The sequence below is a fragment of the Conger conger genome, chromosome 1, assembly GCF_963514075.1.
Source record: "Conger conger chromosome 1, fConCon1.1, whole genome shotgun sequence".
Lineage (NCBI taxonomy): Eukaryota > Metazoa > Chordata > Actinopteri > Anguilliformes > Congridae > Conger > Conger conger.
In genome coordinates, this window is record NC_083760.1 from 43,771,529 (window position 1) to 43,788,465 (window position 16,937).

The following is a 16,937-nucleotide window of genomic DNA, read 5'->3' on the forward strand; positions in this document are numbered from 1 at the left end:
TGGAAGCCACAATGTGAAAGGCATATAGGCTAGAACTGGCACAGCTGAGTAACAAGAGCGCAAACCAACTATTTACAGAACAGCCTCAGAATTGACTGTATTTGAGCACAAGAGTAGAATTTATAAAAAAAAAACTAAAAAAAAAAATTCTTGCCCATTTTGTCAATTGGGTTTGTCTTCGGTTGAACTTCAGAGGCCTTAATTCTCTCATTGATTATTATTACAGCTAGTGAAATGCCAAGATGAGCCAGAGTTGCTTGAAATCTATTATGACCTAACATACAGTAGGCTGCTATGACTTTCGCTATTGCAGAATGCCGCGACATTGCCTACCTGGCTAATGCCCACCAAAGAAAGAAAAAGCAACAGGTAGACTTCCAGGATTAAACAAATACTTGCCCGTTGTCTGTTATCCATGTGTTCCATGTCCTCAGGCTCGTTTTACCTCCTCTTTTTCAAACAGAATTATTTAAAATAACCTTGTGATTAATTTCAAGAAATGTCTGGGCAGCTGTGTTGACAGTGATTTCTATTGGGTGCATTTGCAACCATTTGTTTCTGTTATTTAAATTTACAGCGTTCGGCTTCTGCTGGATATACAGTGGTGTGAAAAAGTGTTTTCTGATTTCTTCTTTTTTTGCATGTTTGTCACACTTAAATTTTTCAGATCAAAAATTTAAATATTAGTCAAAGACAACACAAGTAAACACAAAATGCATTTTTTAAATTAAGATTTTTATTATAAAGGGAGAAAAAAAATCCAAACCTACAAGGCCCTGTGTGAAAAAGTGATTGCCCCCTAAACCTAATAACTGGTTGGGCCACCCTTAGCAGCAACAACTGCAATCAAGCGTTTGCGATAACTTGCAATGAGTCTCTTACAGCGCTGTGGAGGAATTTTGGCCCACTAATCTTTGCAGAATTGTTGTAATTTAGCCACGTTGGAGGGTTTTTGAGCATGAACCGCCTTTTTAAGGTCATGTCACAGCATCTCAATAGGATTCAGGTCAGGACTTTGACTAGCCCACTCCAAAGTCTTCATTTTGTTTTTCTTCAGCCATTCAGAGGTGGACTTGCTGGTGTGTTTTGGATCATTGTCCTGCTGCAGAACCCAAGTTCGTTTCAGCTTGAGGTCACGAACAGATGGCCGGACATTCTCCTTCAGGATTTTTTGGTAGACAGCAGAATTCATGGTTCCATTTAGTCTCACTTTGAGCGGTTTTCAGAAAATGAAGCCAAATGTTAACTTTGCCACACCCCGCTAACGTGCTCCAACATCACTGAAATAATGCAAAATCATTAAAAAAAATAAAATAAAAAAAAACACTTGACAATGATCTGTAACTGCTGTGCTATGATATCCCCTCAAGGAATTTGGAATTGTCCGCTCTTACTTCCCATCATATGGTGCTTTTCTGCGATTGTCTTATAATCACAGTATTTGCTGGAAAAACTGTCCTTTCATGATGGTAAAAGATTTGTATTGTGAACCTTTGGTAATTCAATTCAAATCATTTCACCCTGACATGTAATCTATTATTAAAGAGCAGTTTACAGCCCCGTCCAAAAGCATTGGAAGAGCTAGGCCGATTCCTTTGTTTTTGCAATACACTGATACATTGGGGTTGAGAAACAGAGGAACACGAGATAAGAGTTCAGAATTTAAGCTTTTATTTCCTGGTATTTTCCCTTAAATGTGTTAAACTACTTAGAACATATTTTGGTATCAGTCTTCTTTATATTTGGTAGCTAATCCCTTGCTTGCAATAACTGCATCAAGCCTGCGACCCATTGACATTACCAAACTGTTTCATTCTTGTTTTGTAATGCTTTTCCAGGCTTTTACTGCAGCCACATTCTGTTTGTTTCAAGGATGTCCCTTTAATCCTCTCTTCAGGAGGTGAAATGCATGCTCAGTTGGGTTATAGTCTAGTGATTGACTCTGCCTGTATATGTTGACAGCATCTAATGTTGTGTCGGTTATACTAAAGAAATACTGTGAATACAATGGAAATTAAATAATACTCAAATAGCCCTAATCTCGAGTATGCTTCAGTTTGGGAGCTGTGTGGCTCATGGGGGTGGGACTCCATGTTTTCATCCATTAATCTGCTGTCATCATTCTTTCAGCTGGCCAAAAAAAATGGTTTGAGATGTGCTATGTTTCTGCTTTCTGATATTTTTGTCATTCCTATTTCAGCCTTTGAAGTGAATTTCATGGATGATGTGGGGCAGACTCTTTTGAACTGGGCCTCTGCCTTTGGTACACAGGAAATGGTGAGTGCAGTTTCCTTTGCTAAATGTGGAACTGTATAGATGTGGGTGAAAACATGGATACAGCATAGTCTTGCGATACTTTAAAAAATGTGGTACAGTAACGATACAGTGGTGCCAAGGATCTATATTTTATCTGAATATATATTGTATAGCGTACATTTATTTTTGTCATGATTTTAAGGCAAAATGCGGAGGCAAAGAACCTGAATCGTTAAACATCTGAAGCTAGATGTTTGCATTCAAAATGAAAGGTGCCATCTCCTTGACAACATGTGAGGGTCAGACTAAATGTGGAAAGCAACCACTGCCATCCCATAATAAACATTATTTTACAGTTTTCTGCACAACTTCAGCACATACCCAAAACTGTAGATTCCTAGCTACCAGGCACTCATTCTAGTCCCTCTTGCTTCAGTCAAGTAGCCAGGTTAGCTGTCACTCTCGTATAGAAAATTGTTCTAGGGTCAAAAAGGTCTCATTTTGTTTTCTATCTTGGGTTACTATCTACACAATTTGCTTAAAAACTGCTGCGAATGTCTTCAATCAATGTGATGACTAAATTGAATAAATATGGCACACACAGTGTTTGCACCAACCATCCTGGCTAGCTCAGTATCAATGTTAATGACATATTTGATGTAAAACAAGTGCTATTATGTGATATGCATATTAAACTTCAGATGGCCTGTGGTTAGCAATATTTTTGCCCTCAATAGCTCCCTGGGGGCGGATGGTCATGTAAAAAGGTCGAACAAAGGTCTCCCATTGTGATCTCATGCCTGCATGTTCCTAATCAAACGGGGGAAATTTTTGTATAGTATACCACAAAGGCAGCTCTGGCTCCCAATAATTTTTTGTGGTTAGTGCAATAGTCTCATGCAGAAGACCAGGCTTCAAGGCTCACGTGTCCTTTTTTTCCCCTCTTTGTTTCACTCACTTTTCAAAAAATAATGCAATAAGCAATTATGTCTTCCGGTGGCGCCATGTGGTAGGAGGCAGCGTGAAAATGAACTCTTACTAGAACAATTGAAACTAGCTCTTTAAGACAATATGAACGGAAAGTGAGTCAGACTTACAAAAATTTGATAAAGAAAGTTATCAAAATGAGATGGAGAAAAACGGTAGACGCAACAAAAAGGAAAATGAAAATGCTGAATGCACCGACACGGCAAAGCGAATGACACGGGGATCACGCCTGATGGTGAGGAACAGAACTCATTGATATTGATGGAGATTTGTAAACTGAGACAGGAGCACACAGACGCAATCGATTGCAATAAAACCGCTATGGCAAGACTAGATGCTAATGTGAAGGAACAAAGAACAGCCTCGTTAGAGCAACGGACTGTAAACATGGAGGATAGGATGGGGGACACGGAAGACAGAACAACACGATTGGAAAGATCGGTCACATTTCTACTCGGTGGCAAGGTTGGTGGGAAAGTGTGACGATTTAGAATCTCGGTCGAGACAATAATATACGGATTCATGGTATCCCGGAGGGCTCTGAAAAAGACGACACCATAGGTTTTGTGACTATTTTTATTCTAGCAACATTGCAAATTCCAGACGACATGGACGTTTGCATTGAAAGAGCCCACTGTTGGCTGGTAGCTAAACCAAAAGAAAAGAACGCGCCCCTGAGAGCGATCATTGTCCATTTCTTAGACTACCGTGTCAAAGACCATGTAATACAGCTAGCTTGGAAATGCAAGGCTGCATACGAGGGGCGAACAATTTATTGCAATCAGGACTACACCGCTGACGCACAAAAAAAGCTAAAATTGGTGTGTGATGTGATAAGAACTAAAGGAGACTTTAGTTAGTCAGGGACTTTCACGACACTAATGGAAGCGGCGCCAATGCTGAAGGAGATGGGGATTCACGTGGACGAAGAGGAGACAGAGAAATTGCAGAGGGAAATAATGCAACTTGGCAGCTGGACTTAAGTGACTGCACGGAAGGAAAATAAGAATCCCAGAAGCAGACACACAAGCCTTCATTAAGTGAGCTTGTGTCGTGAGCTGGTAATATGATGACTATGGTAAGGACCTGAGAAAGGACTAATAAATACATGTAAATAACAGGTCTGATTTAATAAATATTTGATCAAATATAATATCTGCCAAACAAAATGTATATATTTAACATGAATGGAACTAGTTACAAACTCTACCACATATGTAACTTAATAGAAATATTGATTTTGGAGAGCAAAATCGCGGCTTAGTACGAGCAAGTAGCAACTTTACGTAGCAGTCAGGAAGTGCTATTTCCCCAGAGAGAATTTGCCACATCTCTAGTTACTTATGGAAGTCTTTTCTTCAAAGTTCTTTTGTTCAAATCTTTGTTTTGTTATTGTATTATAGTTCTGAAGGAGATGTTTATTTTCTTTTCTTACTCTGTGACGTGCTGCAATGTTTTGGTTTCTACAAGGTGTAAAATTGTTTTGGTTTATATGAGGTGCAGAGGAGGGGGGGGGGGGGTTCAACCTAAACTAATAGGAATAGTTTAAATCTTATTCCTTATGATGTCCATGGTCTAAATCACCCCATCAAAATAAAAAAAAATACTGCGTCAACTGAAGAAATTACAATGTTCAATTGCTTTATTACAAGAAACTCATTTGGTTGAGGATGAATATAAAAAACTGAAAAGGGAATGGGTAAACCCAGTATTCCATGCCTCATATGGCAAGAAAAGGGGGTAGCCATATTAATGAATAAATCTCTACCATTCTCTGCAGAGAAAGTGATAAAAGGTAACAAGGGAAGATATGTAATGGTTGTCGGCTCCATAGGAGAGGTGACTATCTCTATACTAAATATATATGCACCAAATGAAGAGAATGAGACATTTTTTAAAAACATAGTTGATGTGATAACCAGTCATGGGAAGGGGATGATATTAATGGCTGAGGATTTCAATACAGTACAGAATGGTAAATTAGACAGATTTCTACCGGAACAGGGACCAATTACAAAAAAAATCTGAGTATTAAATAATATTATTAAGGAATATTGCTGATCCATGGAGAAATAATAATCCTAGAGGGAAAGGTTTTACTTTTTATTCCAATCCACAGTTACGCAAAATAAATCTATCCTTGAATATCACAACAACATATACATAAAATCCTGAACTGTAACATTGACAGTATAAGTGATCATGCCCCTATTACACTAACTATAGATATAGGTAATCAACCTTCCTTTAAGTACTGGAGACTCAATGTGTCAATCCTATCAGATGAGAGGGTAGTAAAAGAAATAAAACAAATTTTAAAGGAATACTTTCAAATAAATGACAATGCAAGGTATCACCATCGATTTAATGGGAGGGGGGAAAAGCAGTTATAAGAGGGAAAATAATAGAAATAACATCCAGGTTAAGAAAAGCATGCCTAGAACACCAAAGAGTGTTAGAGAATAACATCAAAGAACTAGAGCTGGAACATAAAAGAACGGCAGACAGCTTCACACTCCGTGAACTGGAAAAAATCAGGCATAGATTAAATGAACTTTTAACATACAGAAGGAGCACTGCGTTTCAAAGGTCAAAGATACTATGAGATTGGTAATAGGGCAAGCCGTTTATTAGCCTTCCAACTTTGTAAGGCCCAAACAAATAGGATAGTTTCAAAAATCAGACACCCTATCTCCAAACAAATTTTGGTAAAGCAAATGGAGATAGCAGAGGTATTCGCAGATTATTATAAAAAATGTATACAATTATTCAGAGTCTGAATTAATAGAAAACAAAACACAAACATTCCTAAAAAGACTAAACCTACCATCGCTATTGGCAGAAGATGCATGATACAGCCAATTTCATTAAAATAAATCTGATACTATAAAAACTCTCAAAAATAATAAATCCCCTCTGATGGACGGGTTCACGGGGGAGTATTACAAATGTTTTGCAGAAGAGATCACGCCAGTACTATGTAAAATCTTTAACTATGCTCTAACATCAGGAAGCCCACCAAAAACTTGGTCAGAAGCTATTATTTCACTCTTGCATAAGGAAGGAAAAGATCCAACTTCATGTGAAGGATTTAGACCCATCAGCTTACTCTGCTGAGATCTAAAAATATTAACAAATATAATGGCAAAAGAGTGCAAAGATGTATAACTAAATTAATTAAACCGGACCAAGCAGGTTTTATTCCTTGTAGACAAGGTGCTAACAATATTAGGAGAACACTAAATGTTATATCATGCACTAAAGACTATTCTCAACCAACCGTGCTACTTAGCCTGGATGTACAAAAGCTTCTTATACCATACATTGGTTTTTGGATTTCATTCGACTTTCATAGACTGGCTGAAAATGGTGCATAAAGAACCAAAATCACGTATCAGCTGTTGCTCAGATTATTTCCATCTCAAAAGAGGAGTCAGACAAGGAGACTGTCTGAGTCCACTATTATTCGCTGCAAATATTGAACATATTGAATACATAAAGGGAATAAAGGATGACGGAGGGGTAGAACACAAGATACCATTATTCACTGACGATATCCTGACGTATATAAGTCAACCATCCACATCTATACCAACCCTGTAATTTGAAAGAATATGGAGGGTTGAATTTGCCCAATCTAAAAAATTACTATTGGGTGGCACAACTTAATTAGAGCTATAATTATGTGGCTAACTAAAGAGACAGGTACAATATGGGTGGGAAAGGAAGAAAACTCATGTAAAAAATCTTCCTTTAGAATCACTTCTATTCCTGACTGAAATGGCACAGAAGGAAATCTAAGATAGAAAATATGGTCAGTAGTGCAAAATAAATTAAAAATATCAACTTCCATTAGTAGGGCAACTAAAATAGCAATAAATCCTGATTTTTATACCATCCATTATGGACAGGGTATATAGCAAATGGGCCAATAAGGGGCTGATATATATATATATATATATATATATATATATATATATATATATATATATATATATATATATATATATATATATATATATATATATATTTAAGGGACAAACTATGAAGACATTCAAACAACTTTCACAGGAGTTCAATCTACCAACTTATGAATTTTATAAATACCTACAACTCACACATTACCTCCAGAAACATAAGGAATGGGAGCATATTTGTAAAACACCAACAAAACTAGAGGAACTGTTAATATAATTTGCAGGGGAAAAGACAAAAAAGGGGATTTTATCAAAAATGTATAAAGCACTACAACAGGAATCTAATGATAACAATATGGGTCTCAAAGGAAAATGGGTGTTTTAAACAAATATTATAATAACAGACAAAAAATGTGAGGAAACATTTAAAGCAGGACATAAATTAACCAGTAGCCCAACATGGAGGGAATTAGTTTGAAAGGTGCAAATCCGATACTTTAACACTCCTTTGGTTATCTCAAAATTAGCAATACATCTGAACTGTGTTGGAGGGGTTGTGGTTTGGTGGGGAACTGCACACATATTTCTGGATTGCCTAGATTCTAGATTCTGGATTCTAGATTACAGGGTAAGAAGTGTTTTTATAATGGAGAAAATCACAGCTAAAAACAAATTTGAAAACAAATTTGTTTGCTAAAAGAAGGTTACCGATAATGCAGATGATATCAGGTCTCTCATTGAAAATAAGTTAACATCATTTAAATTACACCTGTTGTTGTTTTTTTATTTTATTATTATGGCTCTTTATATATAAGTCATAAATGTTTAGCCATCTCCATATTGTATGATGTGTATTTCTATATGCCAAATATATATATATTTTGTAAGTTAAAAAAAACAAAAAAAAAACAAAAAAAAGGCTATTGCCTTTCCCCAAAGTCCAGGGAAATAGGTCCATTGCTCCATTGTTTACTGGGCTGAAAGTAGTTTGGTTTGTTAGTAAAATCAAGCAGAATATAAAAAGAAAAGAAAAGCTGCCTGCCTCCAGGGCAAAAAGCCGCATTGAGCACATTCTATATGGATTTTGTATATTCTGTTTGTGCTTGTGTCCCAGGTGGAGTTCCTGTGCGAAAGAGGTGCTGATGTCAACCGGGGTCAGAGGTCATCTTCTCTACATTATGCTGCCTGCTTTGGCCGCCCTCAGGTAGCAAAGGTAATGTTTTTTGTGGTTTTGGTTTTTCCCACCATCCTTTAATAATCTTTTCAACTGTGGTCAACCACCCTCAGCTGGCCTCTTAAAACCCAGCTCTGTTACTCTGCCCCACCCAATTATAGACTTTGTTACGACATGGAGCCAATCCTGACCTGAGAGACGAGGATGGGAAGACTCCTTTGGATAAAGCAAGAGAGAGGGGTCACAGTGAGGTCGTGGCCATCCTTCAGTCACCTGGTGAGAATCTGACCCAACATTTTACTGCCGATTACATCTTTGTACCAATTAGGGCTATCTGCTGGGTCAAAAATGTAATGTTGTACAGTACTGTGCAAAAGTTGTAGTCAGGTGTGGAAAAATGCTGTAAAGTAAGAATGCTTTCAAATATAGAAATGTTAATAGTTTATTTTTGATCAATTAACAATCAAATCAATATTTGGTGGCCACCATTTGCTTTCAAACCAGCATCAATTCTTCTTTGCACAGCGATTGAAAAATTAATAGTGTCATTCCATTCTTTCCAGAAGTAGAACAAATAAATAGAATGAATAGAATTTGAATGAATGTAGCCATAAGATGCAGTTCACCAAAAGGAACAAAAGTTCCCATCGCTAATTTAAAGCTTTCAGCAATTATGGTATCTAGTGTGAGCATGAGCACGCTCTTCTGTCATTGGCTAGTTCAAGTGGCTATGCACCAGTGGAAAAAATGTAGTTCAGAAGCATTAGGTAATGTTTTGAAACACGGAACAAGTTGGATTTCTATTGAGCATGTGATTACGTATTCAACCCTTAATTTTAACAATTTAAATGTTTATTTCATTTTCTATTTGACACATTCCAATATCGAGTTTAAATTTGACAGCCCTAAAACTGATAAATTGTGGATTTATTTGTGGACGCATGATGCAGCTTAATTGTGCCATTTTCCATTCTGTGCTTTACTGAATACTAATTCCATTAGCATTCCATGCCATTGAATATGAACATTTGGCATTTACTTTTTCCATTCTTTGACTCATGTGGGTGAGATTCATGAGTGACATTGTCTGCTGCCTAGGAGACTGGATGTGCCCTGTCAACAAAGGGGATGACAAGAAAAAGAAAGATGTCAACAAGGAGGAGGAGGAAAGCAATGAACCGAAAGGGGATCCTGAAATGGCCCCCACCTATTTGAAGAGGCTGCTCCCTGTGTTTGCTCAGACTTTTCAGCAAACCATGCTACCCTCAATCAGGTGAACGTTTTTCACGTTGTGTGTGCTTTACTGATCAGTGTTATAACACACTTGATGAGCAGTTTGTTACCATAAAATGTAAAGCATATGGGTGAGTCAATGGTATTGTACTTTCCATGAACGTTTTTGGAATCTATGTAAAAGTGCCACCGCAGTAATGTATTTCTTTGCCTCCACAGGAAAGCTAGCCTGGCCTTGATCCGAAAGATGATCCACTACAGCTCAGAAGCGTTGCTGAAGGAGGTGTGTGACTCAGACTTGGGTCACAACCTGCCCACTGTGTTGGTAGAGATTTCTGCCACCGTCCTGGACCAGGAGGTCAGTTCAGAGCCATGCGACCTGTTTGGCAGGGAGACATCGGGGTCAGTGTGGCTGTTAAATGGGAGTCTTCAACAGGCTGATGTGGGCTGACTGTGATGCACTCTGTTCCTAGGATGATGACGACGGCCATCTACTGGCCCTACAGATCATTAGGGATCTGGTGGACAAAGGCGGGGATGTGTTCCTGGACCAGCTGGCTAGGCTGGGAGTCATTAATAAAGTGTCAACACTGGCCGGGCCCACGTCTGATGACGAGAACGAGGAGGAGTCCAAAACCGAGAAGGTTAATATACTTGAGAGAACTTTCCTTTTCTGCACAGCTTGTCTTCCTCTAGATTATTTAGTCTTTAAATGGTATCTTAAAGGGTAAGCACCACATGATGACACACCCTATAGTTTTTCATAGAAGTTTTTCATTAAATTATGCAGAAATAACAAAATATCTGACAAAAACATCTCTGCTGATAGAAACACCTGAAGTCACGCTGGAAAATTACTTCTCTGGAGTATGACATCAGGATATCGGGAACACAAGCAGCTCTGGTATTATAGTTTAGGTCGAAAATATGACAGGAATGGAGAGCATCAACATATTTGATTCTGGATCAATGAACTGTATCAATTTGGAGGATTCAGTGCAAGGCAAACACTCTGAGCCCGCAGTCAGTATTGGCAATACAGACTGAAAAGTTCATTGCAAATTACATTGCATTAATTGGAACATACATTTGGGTTTGAGATAAAAAGATGAACACGAGACACGAGTTCAGCTTTTATTTAGTGGTATTTTCACCTAAATGTGTTAAACTACTTAGAATATAGCACCATTGGACACTTCTGAATTCATACTGCTGCTACCATCATGAGTTGCATCATCAATAACGATCAGTGAGCCCACTCCAGAACAGCCATGCAAGTCCGAGCCATGGCACTTCCTCCACCATGCCTCACAGATGAGCTTGTATGTTTTGGATAATGAGCAGGGCTGCGTTTGCTGATAACAATGTCTCTTAGCAGTTTACAAAGACTCGAAAGGTATGCCTTACTAAAGTTGTTTACTTTTCCAGGCATGTTTCCCAAACTATCCCTTAGGAGACTGCGTAAAGGATAGCTTCTTGGTGCGACGTTCCTAGGCCCATCGACGGTCCTGAATTGATTATTCACACTTCATGCTGCGACTGCTTGACTGCGTTATGAGAGAAAGTAGTGTTTCTTATGAATAAAACACTGCAGGAATACTTTAAAATATTGCATTCATCACGATTGGTTGGAACTTATTAATGGAATGAAAAACTTGAATTCACAAACTGAATTATCCAACCGTATATATAATTTTCGCCAAATGGGTGCAAGAACCCAGCACCTCAGATTGTGGTATCACACCTCGTCCCGCTACGCCACCTGGCAATTCGCCTTCTTTCGCATGTCATATTTTATTTACATTATTTTTATATCTTTGTCATTGTGCCATAAATGACTTTGCAATCAGGGTTGATTTGCCATGAGCATCATCATATTACTGGTGTAATTAACTATTTTCTCAGATTTCTTGGTTTTCAATAAAAGTGCATCAACAAGCAAAACGCTTGACATAAGCTATGGCGAAAAAAACAAAACAAAGAAAGAAGCGGTCCCACAGCTTCACAGCAAACAACATAGAGATATTATTTGAATAAATGTTGGTGCTGAATAAAGAAACATTATTTTCCAGTTTTAGAACTACGGTGTCCAACACGGCAAACTATGGTTAAACAATGTTGCTTCAGCCCACAGAGATTAAGCTACATGTTCAATAAAGTGCAACATACATCCATCTGAAAGTACTATTTTATTCTTTGCATGAAAACATTCCCATTAATGTGGTATTTTAGTAACATTATTAGCCAACAACAACTAGAATTATTAGCGTTAATATTTCTTAACAGATCGAGATGTAACTAGGAGTGACTGCCGATTTCCGAGGCTTGTCGTAACAGTGGTGGCCACTAGCGGAGTGAGCTGACAACATTTAGCATCACTTACAGAAGGTATACTTAGCTAAGAACGTTTTGGGAAACACTGAAACGTTAAGGTACAGCTTGAGGTATAACTTACGAATTACGTAGTGTTAAGAAGGCTTCAGGAACCGCAGCCCAGATCCCTTTCGCCATACTTTGGCCTTTCCATCACTGGTAGAGGTTAATCTTGATATTGTCAGTCCATAAAGCTTTGTTCCAGAACTTGTGGCTCATCTTTGTACTGCTTCTCAAATTAATCTTGCCTTACTACTGATGAGTGGTTTGCATCTTGTGTTATAGCCTCTATGTTGCTGCTCTCCAAGTCTTCTTTGAACAGTTGATTCACCTGGACCTTGGCCCTGTGGAGATTGTTTGTAATATCATTGACTGATGTTTTAGGGTTTTTCCTTCACAGCTTCTGCTGTTGTTTTCCTTGGGCGACCTGTTCTGATGTCTTTTGCTCAGTACGCCTGCAGTTTATTTATTTTTCTGGACATTCCAAGTTATCGTACAAGCTATCCCCAATGCTTGCGCAATAGATCAATTTCCCCTCTTTTCTAAGCTTCAAAATGGCTTCCTTTTCTCCCAAGACAGCTCTCTGGTCTTCATGTTGGTTTATTGTTTCTAACTCAAATAGTCTTCACAGGCAAAACCCAAGGCTAAAACCAAGAGTAAAACCAACATTAATAAATTCGATCAATAATTATACAAAAAATAATTATGCAGATGACAAATATAGATTATCCGGGTAGGTCCGGTTCTTGGCACAAGGAGGGCAGAAGTAGCAGGTTAGCTGTAGCCATGATTAATTTATTGATCAAAACATATTTTAAACTGAAAATTAGTTGGGAGAAACAACCCTTGATGCATCTACTGCATATCTGTAGTGGCAGCGTGGCGTTTTAGTTTGGTTTGATACCTTGGACCCTTAATGACTTAAAGACATTTAACTGACGCATATGTTCCGTACCCATTCCCATTGATATCCTTTGCAAAGAGGTATCGCTTGTAAAGCAATCTCAATCGTCTGGTTGATGGTTCAGAGACATCATGACATGCAAAGATATGCAACCATGCACAAAACATCACTATGTAATGTAGCCTACAAAAATACCGTTTAATAAAAAAAATTTTTTATTGATGAATCTGTACTTTTACCACATGCAAATTCTTTGGTTACAAAGGAGGTAATTTTATTAATTATATGGCGACTTTGTGCTCATGTCATGGCACAGCAAGGTTGTAACCATGGACCGAATCATTACAGAGTCGGAGCAGACAGTATGTTTTTGTCGAGTTCATTTAAAAGTACAAACAATCTTGCAATTAACTAAAAATAAACAACATTCCTAAATGGTTGCTGGTTTAAAACACCAGAATATGTTCATTTGAACAAAGTGTCTTTGTCCTGGAAAATAATGCAGATATTAAGGATTTATGCAGTTTTTTTGTTACAATTGTACCACTCCTCTTACAAATGTCCCGCACATACTGTATGCCTGCTCTACAATTGTAACATCGGACAACATTTACATTTGCTTCAATTGTACACAAACCGTTTATGATCACCACAAACATAATCGGACTTATTGCAGCAGACTGACTTGTGTACACTCTCTGAAGTCACACTTCACAGCTTTTAATTGCATTACCTTTGAGTAATTGAGTAAGAAGTTAAAAATATTACAGTTCGGTTCCTATCTTATATAATTGAGGGAGTGAAGTGTCTGCATTATTCCAAGTGGCATCTACGGGGCTACAGTAATAAGGTGTATCAAAAATGTAAATGTTTTAAAGGTATAATAGGTAACAAACACCTTCAAACCACAACACTGTTTATCCCTCCTTCCTCGCTGTCAATGTGCTGACGTTGAAACGGCATTCAGTAGGTACAGTGTCGGGCTGTCAACTGTACATTTTGAAGCCCGAATTGGCAGAGGGTGAGTCAACATATCAGTGAGCCTTTTTCAATGATAGGAAGCGATGGTCAATGGTAACAATGTTTTAACACAAAAATCTAACCTATTGTACCTTTAAGTTTGTTCAGTGTAGTGCAACAACCTGTTTGTGAAACAATTATTATAATTTCTTAACCAATTATCTTGCAGGTTAAGAAAAATATTGCTTTGCTTTTATGACAAATTAGCTTGCTAATATGCAACTGACAGCACTTAAACATGTTACCTGACACAAAAAAAAGAAGTATGTTAAATTTGATAATTGCTAAATCTGCTAAAAAATATTCCTTGCTGCCAGGATACAAAAACTACTTGTCTGACACACAACGTTGCATGTTTAAGCCAATTGTGCACTGGTGTGCCACTGTAACACACCTTTTTGCATCCGAATCTTCTGCTCATTTTAACCTGCTGTGGCGATCACAGCAGCGCAGCGAACAAAACTAATTACGCAATGCAACAAAGCTACCAGTATCCTACTTCCTCACAAGATTTTGTCACAAAATTTGACGTGCTCTGAGAATGGGATGCTGGGCAAAAACAGTAAGCAATATTTGTCAATACCATTATACTTTGAAACCTTGTTCATCATAACACTTCTGTTTGGTGGGTGTAGTTCATTTTTGAAAATGGCTGATTCCCTTTACATTTGTCATCCTTGTGATGCATTGTTCAATGGGGTGACAGCTGAGAAGGTTAATCAACTAATTAATTTATATAGTTCTTCAGTATTCCAGGGTCAAAGAATCTGTGAGAACACCCCTTTGTTTCCGTTGTTTCAGGAGGATGATCCTCAGGAGGATGCCAAAGAAATCCAGCAGGGAAAGCCATACCACTGGAGAGACTGGTCCATCATCCGCGGCCGCGACTGCCTGTACATCTGGAGCGATGCTGCTGCACTGGAGCTTTCCAACGGCAGCAACGGCTGGTTCCGCTTCATCCTAGATGGCAAACTGGCCACCATGTATTCCAGTGGCAGCCCTGAGGGGGGATCAGACAGCTCAGGTAAACCCCAAGCACAGTGCAAAATTGCCCTTCCCGCAGCCTAATAACCGTGGGAAGCCATTCAGTCAAGTTCCTCAGCAGTTGGCTTTAGTCATTTGCACATTGCAACGAAAAGCTATGGTAAGTAGATTTCATCATTAAACAATTGGTGAAACAAGAAATAGTTCTGAATGTCTACTCTTGGTTTTAGCCTTGGGTTTGCCTATGAAGACTGCATTTGTGTTAGAAACGATAAACCAACATGATGGCCAGAGAGCTGTCTTTGTGAGAAAAGCAAGCAATTTTGATGCTTAGAAAAGAGGGTGAAATAGCAAGCATTGGGGATAGCTTGTACAACAACCTGGAATGTCCTGAAAAAGAAATAAACTGCTGCTGTACTGAGCAACAGGCCTAGAACAGGTCGACCAAGGAAAACAAGGGCAGAAGCTGTGAAGAAAAACCTCCAAACATCAGTCATTGACATCACAATCAATCTCCACAGGGCATGGGTGAAGGCATCTTAATCAACCGTTCAAAGAAGACTTGGAGAGCAGCAATATAGAGGCTTTCCACACGATGCAAAACACTCATTAGTAGTAAGAATCGGAAGGCAAGTGTAGGGACTACAACTTCCACATTCCCACAGGAAAATTCTGCGACGTCCACCACGAATGACGTCTAACTTGGTTCAGCCAATCCCGTAATGGCGGGAGCAATAAACGGTCCCGTATAAGAGCAAGACACGTTCTTGGGATCTCTCTTCTGCTTCCTCTTCTGCTTTTTCTGCTTCTTCTGCTTCTTCTCTTCGACGCACCCTTTTTGGCCATTCGCTTCAGCTCATCTGCTTCCAGACTCGGACAGAGGCTGAATGCTGCACAGCGCACTACCAGGCCTACGGACACACCCAGTTACCTCGCGGTAACTTTGTGGCGAGTGGAAACTGGTGTACGCGGAACGCTACATCAGTTTACCCCTGTAAAGCTCACCAAAGAACAACAGCAACAGCAACAGCAACTTTTCCACCCAGAAAAGGGACCAACGAACATCCTTCCAGCAACCGAGCGAACCAGACGACAACGCGCGACTAAGACGCCCCAGCCTGCGCATCTCTCCAGGACACACATTCACAGCACCATCGCGGCTCCTACAAGGACAGCACGTCTTTTGGATCCAATGCATATGGACTCAGTAAGAGAACAAACATTCAGGCATAGCCAGTGTTTAGTTTAGTCTTAACTGTTTTTGTGAATCTGTGTTCCCATATTTGCCGTCTTATCATTGGAATGTATTTTGTTAGCTATATATGTGCATGAATTGATTCGCCGTCTTTTGCGCATATATAGGGTAAACTACGCAAGTAGTCCTCTCACAGCTAACAATAACTAACACACCCAGAACTCTAGCTTACCCAAGCTAGCTACTCCCACTTTTACCTTTCCTTTGTGCTTGCGCGCGCCACACACACACACGCACACACACATACCCAACTAAATTTCCTTACTAACTTCCCGTTAGTTATCTGTTCTGTGTTTTACGTTTGTTTAATAAATATATTTTATTAAACCCCGGTGTCCGTTTTGGAATCACATAGACATGAGAGCCGAGTTAAAGCAGTCTTTCGAAGAACTTCCAACCTTCAGGTTATCGGTATGTTTAATCATTAATATTGGTTATTTTAATTATTAATGAAAATACTAAATTTGTGGTTAGATATTTCTGATAATAGTAATTCTATGAGACTGATTACTTTTTGCAGTTATACTGCTACACAACGTTTAACTGGCGCCCCGGTTTCGTAGAGAGTAAAATCCCTGCGTTATTTGGCGGCCCGTGCGAGGACCCTACATAATTTGGAGTCCCGTGCGAGGACCCCTACATATTTTGGTGCCTCGTGTGAGGAAGACTAGCTTTGGCTCATATTTCATGTCATGTGACTCCAGAAGGAATTCTCGGCATTCTTTGGCTTTCTCAGCTAAATAGCCACAAGTGCAATTTTCTGTAAAGACCACTAGATGTCACCCTTGTACCATTTTTGAAAGCCTGCATGAGCCGCTTTCTCAATACAATGCC

The 16,937-nt window shown here is 38.9% G+C and overlaps 1 protein-coding gene across 5 annotated transcripts in view; it reads left to right on the top strand.

Annotated features, from left to right (window-relative positions):
• hectd1 (HECT domain containing 1) overlaps positions 1 to 16,937 on the top strand; it is a 113,049-nt gene that overhangs the window by 26,178 nt on the left and 69,934 nt on the right. For all 5 annotated transcript variants that reach the window (XM_061232673.1, XM_061232701.1, XM_061232709.1 and 2 more), the window contains exons 7-13: positions 2,201 to 2,277; positions 8,275 to 8,373; positions 8,496 to 8,610; positions 9,433 to 9,607; positions 9,787 to 9,925; positions 10,041 to 10,211; positions 14,666 to 14,888. In XM_061232673.1, coding sequence (XP_061088657.1) covers positions 2,201 to 2,277; positions 8,275 to 8,373; positions 8,496 to 8,610; positions 9,433 to 9,607; positions 9,787 to 9,925; positions 10,041 to 10,211; positions 14,666 to 14,888 — 999 coding nt within the window. The remainder of the gene's footprint in view (positions 1 to 2,200; positions 2,278 to 8,274; positions 8,374 to 8,495; positions 8,611 to 9,432; positions 9,608 to 9,786; positions 9,926 to 10,040; positions 10,212 to 14,665; positions 14,889 to 16,937) is intronic.